At 42.6% G+C, this 12,141-nt stretch overlaps 1 protein-coding gene across 2 annotated transcripts in view; it reads right to left on the bottom strand.

Annotated features, from left to right (window-relative positions):
* Positions 1–12,141, bottom strand: part of cmip (c-Maf inducing protein) — an 85,294-nt gene that overhangs the window by 42,580 nt on the left and 30,573 nt on the right. For both annotated transcript variants that reach the window (XM_061822655.1, XM_061822656.1), the window contains exons 2-3: positions 6,197–6,322; positions 4,937–4,987 (exon numbers count right to left, since the gene is read on the bottom strand). In XM_061822655.1, the coding sequence (XP_061678639.1) occupies positions 4,937–4,987; positions 6,197–6,322 (177 nt within the window). The remainder of the gene's footprint in view (positions 1–4,936; positions 4,988–6,196; positions 6,323–12,141) is intronic.

Here is a 12,141-nt window from a genome sequence, read left to right on the forward strand (position 1 = left end):
GGTGGCGATTTTTGCTTTCATTCTGATCTGCACAGTGGAAACACCTCGGCTCTCTGCTCACTGTGTTTTCAGCCAGTCTTCGAGAAAGTGTTTTCCAGTTCGGGCCACCTGTCTTTCCAACCTCTAAAGGCTTTTTTCGTCTTTTTGCAATACTGCAATTCTTCCCTCTGCCGTTTCCAGCCTCTCACCATCGATTCATTAATTCCTAGTTCACGAGCGGCAGGTCTGCTTCCTTGTTTATCGACGACCTCGATTGCTTTTAATTTGAAAGCTGTAGTTATTTGTTCTTGTATTCTCTATGATGAAAGTCTGTTTATACTATCCACAAAGCGTGAAGTCACATTAAACTTGTGTCTTCCTCGACACATATATTCCACGAGTCTCACTTACTTTTTCCACTCGAGCATCTCTTGCGGCTGAAAAAAATTCACAAAATAGCTGCATCATTGCATAAGCCGCTGGGTTGAAAGCGCGTGGAAAATATAGCGGCTTACAAACCAGAAATTACGGTATACACTTGTAATATTTCGAGGTCACAATAATCTACAACAACTACAATTAAATTTAAAAAATGGGGTTTCTATGCATGCTGGCTGTCAAATCTGCGTGCTGGGTTGTCAAATGGCTGTCAAATGCCTCTGAAGAAGGTGAATGGTGATCATCAAAATTGCACAACGTTTGAAGAAAGAAGTGAACTTTGACTGAATAAGAAGACATTATACACATTTTTGAAACAAATAACATATACTTCAAGCGGACACTTTTTTATTTTCCCAAGACACGCAGAACCGCAACATAAGGATGAAAGAGCCACATGCGGCTCTAGAGCAGCGGGTTGCCGACCCCTGTGCTAGCTAGTACAAGAATAGAGAAACATTTCGTCCCCACCCGCTGGAAATAGTGTTGTCTTTATACTTGTTATAAGTAATCCTCTGCATAAAACTGTATCCTTAACATTATGGAATAATAACAGTGGTGATCCCCCTTTTTAAGAAGGGGGACCAGGGGGTGTGTTCCAACTACAGGGGGATCACATTCCTCTGCCTCCCCAGTAAGGTTTATTAAGAAGTGCTGGAGAGGAGGGTCCATCGGGAAGTCGAATCTCAGATTCAGGAGGAACAATGTACTTTTTGTCCTGGCTGTGCAACAGTGGACCTGCTCTACACCCTCGGCAGGATCCGTGAGTGTGCATGGGAGTTCGCCCAACCAGTCTACGTGTGTTTAGTGGACTTGGAGAAGGCGTTTGACTGCTTCCCTTGGGGAGTCCTGTGGGGTGTGCTTGGAGAGTATGGGGTACTGAACCCCCTAATACGGATTGTTCCATCCCCGTATAACAGAGTTTGGTCTGCACTGCCAGCTGGAAGTAGGACTTCTTTCTGGTGAGGGTTTACTGCGCCAAGGCTGCCTTTTCTCTGATTCTGTTCATAACCTTTATGGACAGAATTTCTAGGCGTAGCCTAAGTGTAGAGAGTGTCCGGTTTGGTGGCCTCTCCATCACATCTTTGCTCTTTGGAGATGATGTGGTTCTGATGGCTTCATCAACCCATGATCACCAACGCTCACTGGAGTGGTTCACAGGTGAGTGTGAATCGACAAGGATGAGAATCCGCACCTCCAAATCTGAGACCGTGGTCCTCAGTCAGAAAAGGGTGGTGTGCCCTCTCCGAGTCGAGAATGAGATCCTGCCCCAAGTGGAGGACTTCAAGTATCTTGAGGTCTTGTTCACGAGTGAGGGAAGAATGGAGCGGGAGATCTAGATGGATTGGTGCAGCATCTGGAGTGATGTGGACTTGTGTATCGGTCCGTTGTGTTAAAGAGGAAGTTAAGTCGAAAGGCAAAGGTCTCAATTTACCGGTCGCTCTATGTTCCTACCTCACCTATGGTCAAGAACTGTGGGTTATGACCGAAAGAACAATATCCTGGATACAAGTTGGGAGGGGCTCAGTGTCGACCTGCTGCTCCTCCGGATTGGGAGGAGCCTGATGAGGTGCCAGGGGCATCTGATCCGGATGCCAGCTGGATGCCTCCCTGGTGAGGTGTTCTGGGCACATCCCACCTGAAAGAGACCCAGTGGATGACCCAGGACAAACTGGAGAGACTATGTCTCTCGGATGGCCTTTGAATGCCTTGGGATCCCTTCAGAAAAACTGGATGAATTGGCTGGGGGAAAGAAAGTCTAGGTATCCATGCTTAAGCTTCCACCCTACCCCGTGACCCGGCGATAGAAGATGGATGGATAGTATTGGACTGCTAATATACCGTATGTGTAAATATTTGGCCTCTTTAATAAGATCTAAGAATCGGAGCTTCATGATTACTGAGTAATTCTGATGAGGACCCCAAAAAAAAAAAAAAGTCTGGCCACGCCTCTCCGCGGTCCATATAATGGGACTGTGATTGTTTGTCGTCAGCGCCACGCCTCTCTCAACACGTCGAGTTCCGCCAGTGTGTATTCTGGCTCAAACGCCTGAACATTGTACATTGTTATTTTCATTTCATTTGCTCAATGGCAGGAGTAGTAAAAACACAGAGCATTGACTCCCTGTTATACTCTCTTTGTTGACTCTGAGCACGCAACACTTCCCGGTTACTATTTACGGCGATCCGGACGTTCTAACCCCCACCCCTGCTGCCGGTCATTCGCAAGAGGCTGGCTGCTTCAAAAGTACAACTTGGGGTAAAAAAAAAATTCTGGCCACGCTTGCTGTATACGTCTCTACATCGAAACCAACTCCTCATAAAAGCATAAAATCTCCACAGTCCATATAATGGGATTATTGTTCATAGTTAGTGCCACGCACCCTCTCCGACACGTCATGTGCCGCCTGCATGTATTCTGGCTCAAGCGCACAGGCTTGAATATTGTACATCATGCTATGCTATTTTTGTTTTGTTTGTAATTATTTTTCATAAAAATCGGCCACAAAATGCCAGATAGTGGACGTCCTCTGTTCGGTGAAATGAATCCACAAGCAATGGGGGGTCAGAACAGCAAGTAGGGTGGCAAACAGTGATTGATTGTCAGTTTTCCAGCTGGGCTCATTGGAATGTCTGAGCGAGGGAGGAATTTCAATAAAAGTTTTCCAATTTAGAGATGTTTCTTGGTGAAGTCTGTGGATAGCTGGCATTAACAGAAACACTGAATCCTTATCTACTAACTTTTAATGTGTGCTCCCATCCCTATTAGTTTGGACAAAGTGTTGTCAAAAAAACAAAACAAAACATGTTTTCTGAATTCTACAGGTGGCGCTGGTCTAATACAGTATTCATGAAACACTGGAAATCACTAAAGTGGTTTATATATATTATATCGATAATCCCAATTTAATAGATTTAATTTGATCTTTTTTTTCACCAGACAAGCAAACCTAAAGTATATTGTAGTAGTATGTCAAATAGAGGGAAAGGATTAGAACTGATTTATTGATTGTGTTAATGTTCTATCAATTTGCGTTTGATGAAACAAGGAAGAAACCGAGCCACAGTAAGTTACTCTGAACTACTTCGTGCACACTTCCTGATGAAGCTACCGTAAGCACAGCATCACGCTGTCATGTCAGCTGATCATGTTGTTTTTTATATTTAACCTTTATTTTTGCAGGTAAGGCAATTAAGCACAGATTAGAATTTGCAATGCCGACCTGGCTGCAGATGTCAGAGTATAACAAATCAAAATAAAAGCAAATCTAAATCCTTTAAATATACAGTACACATATACGGTAAAGCATCGGTTCTCAAACGTCCCCGTTTTCAAACAAATTTGAGTTTTTTTTTTGCTTCTGTTTTCGAATGAAAATTGGTACTTGAACACTCCTGACAAAACTCTGAAATACCATATGCCGCGCGGCCAGACCAGCGGACCCACGATGCGCTTTGTTGTGAATTCCCACGCCACTGAAAAAACCCGGAAATAACATAATGCACGCGGCAAGCAGCTGACCCACCCATGACACGTTTTGTTATTGTCAATTCAAACGCCCCCCGAAAAAAAAAAATGGAAATGACATAACGCGTGCGGCGCAACCAGCTCACTTTTGGTTTTCTATATAACGCAGCCTCTGTACACAAATGTGTCCTTGTAGTGACTGTTGTTTTTCCTTATGGAGGACTACCGTATTAACCCCCAATCATGGCTCAAAAGAAGACAAGTTGCTTGTTTAAAGTTATCCTCCACTTTTAATAAAAACATTTAGAAGGCTGGGGGCCGAGTTGATACAGATACAGCAATGCACTCCCAGCCTAGCGTACTCTACTACTAAAGCATACATTTTAAGCAAAAAAAATATATATTTCTTAAATTATTTTACTTTATAAAGTATTTGAACTATACATGTATTTCTACTATGCAGTCTATTATCAGGAAAAAAAGCTCATTAGAGGAGGGACAGCCAAAGTTGGATGTTTTGGAGACAAGGTTAGAGAGAGCAGACTTCGATGGTTTGGACATGTTCAGAGACGAGCGAGTGAGTATATTGGTGGTCGGGTGCTGAGGATGGAGCTGCCAGGCAAAAGAGCAAAACGAAGACCAAAGAAACGGTTGATGGATGTTGTAAGGGAGGACATGAGGACAGTGGGTGTTAAAGAAGAAGATGCACGAGATAGGCTTATATGGAAAAAGATGACACGCTCTGGCAAACCCTAACAGGACAAGCCGAAAGGATAAGAAGAAATCTATTATCAGTAAAATCTAAAAAAAAAAATTTTTAAAACCCTTTTTTTAAGGTTTGGAATGCAGTAATTTCTTTTTCCATTTATTGTAATGGGAAACATTGATTCGGTTTTCGAACAAATCACTTCTCGAACCGTTTTCTGGAACGGATTGTGGTCGAGAACCGAGGCATCACTGTACATGGGAATATCAAACGGTGCAATAAGGTTTGAGTTGGCTTCCACAGGAAGCTTTAGCAGTATGAATGAAATGAAAAAGTAGGCTTACCTTCCACTGTAAGGAGTGAAACCACTGGTCCCTTAAGTAGCTGTTAGCAGCCTGTGGGATCACACGTAAGCAAAGACACATAATTTGTTACATTCATTAAGAGGTAAGAAAAAGCAAATCAACAGACTATAAAGGTTCTCAGAGCAAAGTGGGAACGTATGATAGTCATTAAACACCATGATGGCATTTATTATTCCTTAACTTTAGTCATACTTCATTCTTTCTTCTTTAAATATAAAACCACACAAGGACTGCAGACGTAATTTCCAGAAAGAAATTAATGTGCTCTTCTGCACAATAATCAAATTGGAGTCAAGTTCATATTTACCTTAAATGTTAAGTGTGTTAAGAGTTTAGATAAGTTTACTGTATCCCAAGTTTTGCAGGTGGCAACATACTATTGGAATAACCTTGCGTGGTCTTGGCTTTCTGATAACGACCACTGGAAGTTTGCCTAAAAGCATAAAAGGGATCCACCTGGTAGGGGTCCAAACACCTGGAAGGGAGAGTTGGTAAACTGGAAATTTTCTTACGTAATGGTAATAATAACAGGTTACACAGTGGTAATTGGAGAAATGTTTGCACAACAGCAACCTCTGAATGGGACAGTGACATATTGTAGTGAAAACTACGGAAATTAATTGGAAAGCGTCTACATCAGCTCCAATACTGTTTCTTTTATTCCATATGCATTGTGGTTTCAAACATGCCAAAGAATAGGCAAACATTCATTCATAGATTAATCTTCCTTTCCTTTTTGTGTGCATGCAGCTTGCTAAGCAAAAATGATGTTTTATTGATTTTTTGTGTTCAGTGTCTCCATTGCAGTGCATGAGTGCATTTAATTACCTGGGTACTTACAGCATGCTTTAATCTTTTAGTTTAGATAGTTATTAAGTTCTTTGGTCATTAAAATACGAGAGGATAATTTGTTGTTTATAACATTTAATTTAAATTTTACATGTGAAGGGTGGGTAGGTTCCAGAGACCCACTAATTGTCTATAGACACTAAAAAAAAGTCAAATGCCTGTCATATGTCCTCTTTGAAACACTGCCAGGTTTTATGACATACCCAGTTTAACTAGGGAAAAAAAAGATTAAAAGTCAACCAGCGTCACGGAATATATTGGGGACAACTTTAAAGGTTCCACTTTTGGAAGAGGTGTGTTCCAATTTGGTCATTAACTTGTCAGGTCATAGGAGTAACCAACCATGCAAATCCTGCCACATGCCACACACGGGCTAAAAACAAGTTTTACCTGCAACAGGACTGTGCCACCAGGGAAACTGAGCTGGACACAGTACTTTGGTGCATTGTCCCATGAAAGCAGCTGCAAGTCCTCTATTGAGCTGTACGACAGCGACATCTCCATGTAACCAGTGGGCTGCAAACAAGAAAAAATGGACGCTTTACAACACTTCCACAGTTGGCTTCACAATGTGACGTTTATTTTTACTGCCAGTCATATGGAAAGGAAAAACTAAGTGCACCCTGGGCTGCGTTGTCGCAAATAAAAAACAATGTGGTTTTGTTTTTGTCAGCTGAGTTTACAAATTTTGTAAGTAATTAAAGGCTGAAATTTCTTAAACTGAAAGAAATGTAGCATGAAAATTAATCACATGAATATGGTAACAATGCATATGAAGCCAGTGTTTATGAAGCGCAGTACTGGTAGTCTAACCAGCTGCAAGTGGTTGCTGTGAAAAAGGCCACAGTCTCTTTACCACTGTAGTTTCCAAATTATTACTGAAACAATGACAAAGTCCTGCAAGTTTCCCAACACTGGATAAGAGAAAGTTTGACATTGGAGTCGTGGGGGAGAAAAATATGAAGACAGTGAGAAGCAACAATAGAAAATGAGCTTGTTTATCTTGTGAGTCTCAAGAGAGGTTTGGAGAAAAATGCCTGATCCCACAGAGGGTCTATAATAGGGCATGCGTCTTTCAGAGACGTCGAAATTGCAATACATGAATCATTTGATTTCCCACACATTAGCGTCACAGCGTGAAGGGACACTTGCTGTCCGACCACAAAAATGGACCCTAGAAACGTCATATGAGCCCTAATTAGACAGCGATGAAGAACATTGCGACATTAACAAGCAGACATACAAACACTAGAGGCATGAAAAAAGAGACAGAAAAAACATTGGAGGGGAGACCTGCGGGATAATCCCGTGCTCCCACAGTGAATCTTTTTCATTTTAACATAAATTAGGCAATCTGGAAGATTTTGAAGAGTACAATGAGGCAAAATGAACACATTCACGAAGAAAAACTTTTATTTACATGTTGATGTACAAATTTACGTCGGTACGGTGGATCAGCTGGTAAAGCGTTGGCCTCACAGTTCGGAGGTCCCGGGTTCAATCTCGGACCCGCCTGTGTGGAGTTTGCATGTTCTCCCTGTGCCTGTGTGGGTTTTCTCCCACATTTCAAAAACATCCAACATTAATTGGCCACTCTAAAATGCCCCTAGGTGTGATTGCGACTGTGGCTGTTTGTCTGCCCTGCGAATGGCTGGCAACCAGTTCAGGGTGTACCTTGCCTCCTACCCATTGACAGCTGGGATAGGCTCCAGTACTCTCCGCGACCCTCGTGAGGATAAGTGGCAAAGAAAATGGATGGATGGATGGATAAACTAAAGGATAACATACGTGTGAATGTTTACAGCAGCATTCACACATTTACTGTACATTTGTGTGTGGATGATGGATGTGTAGAATGCATCTAGCTGCTAGCACTGAAGGCGTAGAAACAGTCTATGAATGTCTCGTGTGACGACATCAATAGCACCCCCCCTCAGAAAAACTAATCAAATCTGTACGATTCACAAAGATGACCTATTTTGAGTTAAAAACGGTGAAATTTGCTAAAAGGTCACTGATTTGCATGTATGCTGTAGATTTATAGTCTACTTAAGCTCAGTTATATCATTGGGTGGGCAATGATTTTGATTACTTAGAAATTTTAAAGTTACAGGTTATTCAAGCTTTTAACTTGTAATCTGTGCAGTTTACAATCGACCAGCTTTGCCTTCTTTCCCATTGTATCAAGTTTTACATAGAATGCTAAAAACACTGTGTTGAAATGTTACTTCTTGCCAAGAAAGTAGTAAAGCTAAATCAACAAGCACAATCAGATGAGGAGGAGAGTTGCTTGATGTATGGTCACGTTGACATCATTAGTGATAATGTAAATGAACGTCACTGTGGTCTTTTTGTTCTAACATGCCTCCATGAGTTGTTCTGGCATCACTCCACAGCTTCCATGTTTCTTCTCGAAACAATCCTGTCTTTGACCTCCATCGGCACACACACAGCCGCACACACACACAGACACAGCCACAGCTGCAAACCACACAAGCGCATTTGGAAGAAGCCACCAGTGCCTTTTTGTTGCCCTGATATACTGTACAGGAGTGTCACGCAGACAGGTGGTTCTCTGTATTTGCACCAGCCCTACTTTCTGCAGTGAAAATACACATTGGGGATGAACAAACGTGATTTTCAATTCATGTAATGCATTTTCACCACCTTTTCCAGCTCCTTCCCTTTGGTAGGTACTATCGAGCAATGTATACCAGAATTAGCTGACATTGCAACAACTTCTCTCTTGCCATTAACATCTTAAACAGTTGACAAATTTCACTGTAACATGCTGTCAATTTTGCACACCTCTGTTTAGAAAGTACTACATTATTTGTGTATTCACTGTAGTAGTCCCGTCATTCTGCACTATCTGCATATGACCAACAATGGTGACTCATGTGCTTGAGGACTATCTGCACCATTTGCACAATGGTCACTGTTGCAAATAATCGCAATTGCTTGAGGACTGTGGATCATTTGCACAATTGTCATTGTACCAGCATACTCACATTTCTAATAACCTTTGATGGCTCAATGACTCTAAAAATAGTGTGCTTTTAATGTCTCAAAAGAATATTATGTCACAGTGCTGTCTGTTGTCGTACTACAGCGGCGCCAACTCCCAGAGACAAATTTCTTGTGTGTTTTGACATACTTGACAAATGATTCTGATTGGGATTCTTGTTCTAAATAGTAGTTCAAGAACAGTAATCTTTTTTCTACCTGGATGTACAAAGTAACCCTGCTTATTTGCGCTATGCTTATGTGACAAGCATAGCGCAAATAAGCGTTCTTTTTATCTATTTCCTGAAAAACTCAGCTTTTTGTATATTTTTGTGCTCATTTTGTAACTAAGATGCCCGAAAATGGCATCAAAGTTGAGTAATAGGAAGGTAGTAATTGGTGTAGAGGAGGTTTTTGTTGAAGTGGTAGCTCTTGACTCAAAAAACATCTTTGTATGTCGGGAGAGTAACTAAGTTCAGCCTGGGTTGTTTGTGAAAGATAGTCTTAACCACATGTGCATATAGACACACACTTTCTGTGCATTTCTTCAAAATCAAATAATCTTTTAGCGATTTATTTAATGCGTAATGTTGCAATGCAACTTTGAAATAACACTTTTGCAATAATAGTGATATATTTTCAGATTAAACAGGCAATTCTAAAGGTTTTCAGGGGACGTCAACTGCATGTTTTTTTTCGGTATTCACGGCAGGGCTTGGTCTTTATTGTACACTCAGTTGTTTTGTGTGTATTTTACAGCAACACTACATAATCCAAATATCAAGGGTAAAATATTAAATTGTAAGACAAAATGAGACGTGTTTGTCAACAAGCCGAAGTCACATGTAAGAAGAAAACAGAAGGGTGCTTCAATTTTCTGATAGCCAGTCAAGGTTACCATAGATACACCATACTGCTCAAGAGCATGTGGCGATTTTCTGCCTACTTTTCCTCTCCATTTCTAACAGCTCATTATTTACACAGATCTCCTTCCTCCCATCTTTTTTTTCTCCACGAGACAGCTTTTGTTTTCCTTTAATTTCTATAAATCTCTTTGGCTTTTCATCAAAAAAGAAGCAACATAATCTTACTGCCTGCTTCTCTTACTTCTGTGTTACCATAGAAACAAGATGGAGAAACATGTTTTCTTTGTTGTTGAGGAAGTAAAAAAAACAAAACAAAATAATCACACAAGCTGAGAAAATCTAAAGCAAGTAAGCACGAAAACAATATTTCCTGTATAATTTATTATAAAACATCCATCCATCCATCTATTTTCTTACCCACTTATCCTCACCAGGGTCACGAGAGTGATGTAGCGAATCCCAGCTTTCAACGGGCACGAGGCAGGGTACACCCTGAACTGGTTGCCAGCCAATCGCAGGGCACATCGAGACAAAAAGCTGCGTTTACAATCACACCTAGGGGCAATTTAGAGTGTCCAATTAATGTTGCATGTTTTTGTGAAGAAGTGCCTTGGCCTTCCCAGGTGCCTCAACAGCATTGGGCTCTCCGGTAAAGGGATATTACACCTGCCCATTTCCAGATTGGCAGAGGAGTACAAATGCACAAAAGTAAGACTGGAAATGATGCTCCTAGATTCCACCAATCCGCTGGTCGCCCAGAGTGCGCCCATCCTGGCCACTGGGAGGAAGTGGACACCGCTGGCTGCAACTGAATCGGCAAAGGCAGCACTGAGACATAAGGACATCGTTGGCTGAGTGGAGGAGGGGAGGAGCGGCCTTGGGCCAGTAGACCAGTATGGAGCAAGGCCACTACTGCTGAGCGGCGCAAGCTGGTGGTCCAGGAGGTACATCAACAAGAGGAAGCACAAAGTTGCGCCCAAGCTGTGTCGCAGGCCAAGGAAGGGCAGTGGTTCACCTGGGAAGGAGTGGAGGCAATAAGATCACCTGGAAAGAGGTGTGGGAAATGGAGGCATTCAGGGCAAGCTTTACCATTAGAGCTGTATATGACGTCTTGCCTTCTCCCATGAACCTAAACCAGTGGTATGCCAAAGATCCCAAGTGCCAAACTCCTGCAACACTGAAGCACATCCTGGTTGGTTGCAAGACCAGCATTACTCAAGGCCGTTACACCTGGCGGCACAACCAAGTGCTAAAGTGTCTCGCTGGTGTTCTAGAGAACCAGCGGATGAGGGTGAACACCCTCCCACTCGTGTCAGCCAACTGTCAACAAAGGCTGTTTGTTCGGGAGGGGGAGAGTCAAACCAGCCACACCAACAAGCCACCAGACAGCGGACAGCTGGGCAGTGCACGAGACTAGAAGGTGCTCGCAGACCTGGACAAGAAGCTCTGCTTTCCATTTGAGATTGCAACTACGACCCTACGACCAGATCTAGTGCTTTGGTCTGCCTCTCTCAAGCTCGTCTACATCATTGAGCTCAGAGTACCCTGGGGGGGTGGGGGGGGCAGTTGAGGAGGTGTATGAGCGTAAGCAGCTGAGGTATGCAGGACTTGCTGCCGAAGTGCAACAGCAAGGTTGGAGAGCAGACGTACACCCGGTGGAAGTTGGCTGCAGAGGGTTTATAGCCCCTTTTTCATCGCAGCTAACATCCAGGCTACTCAGAGAGATGGGAGTCCGAGGGAAGGCCCATCGGTAGGCAGTCAGAGATCTCGCCAAGGCGGTGGAAAAGGCGGGCTTTCGGGAGATTTGATGGCACCTAGAGGTTGAACCTGGCACGCTGGGATTCACTGTTGAACCATCTTGAGAGTATCGTGGGCCTATCAGCGAAACCCTTGATGACGGAAGGAAGCCCACTTGATAACCCGTAGGATGCCATCAGTTATTTGAAAATCCCAGAGCCTCATCGGCGCCAAATTATGCATGAATAGAGGGATATTAACATCTAGTCCTACATAATACATCTTTGACAACTTCGCATAAAAACAAGATGATCAAACGAATAAAAGACATGCCTTTGTCGGCAAGAACTGTTCACCATCGCACCGTCAGGATGGGAAATCAAATTGAATTACGTTCACGATAAATGGTCGGAATTTTCAACGCCTGCATGAAGCGTCATCTAACGGCGTATGACAAGTCGCACTCATGGTAAGTACTTTTGTCATCATTGGTTAGCACCATCATAACAATGTTATTTAAAATAATCGTCAGAATATGATTCTCTCTTCAATGGCATTTTTGTTCAGTCGGTCTCAGTTGTTATACAGTGAAGAACCAGTTCAGGGTGTACCCCGCTTTCTGCCCATTGACAGCTAGGATAGGCTCCAGCACTCCGTCCGACCCTTGTTAGGATATTTGGCTAAGAAAATGGATGGATGGATGGATATGTGTGTGTATATACAGTA

Source organism: Syngnathoides biaculeatus, chromosome 6 (assembly GCF_019802595.1).
Source record: "Syngnathoides biaculeatus isolate LvHL_M chromosome 6, ASM1980259v1, whole genome shotgun sequence".
NCBI lineage: Eukaryota > Metazoa > Chordata > Actinopteri > Syngnathiformes > Syngnathidae > Syngnathoides > Syngnathoides biaculeatus.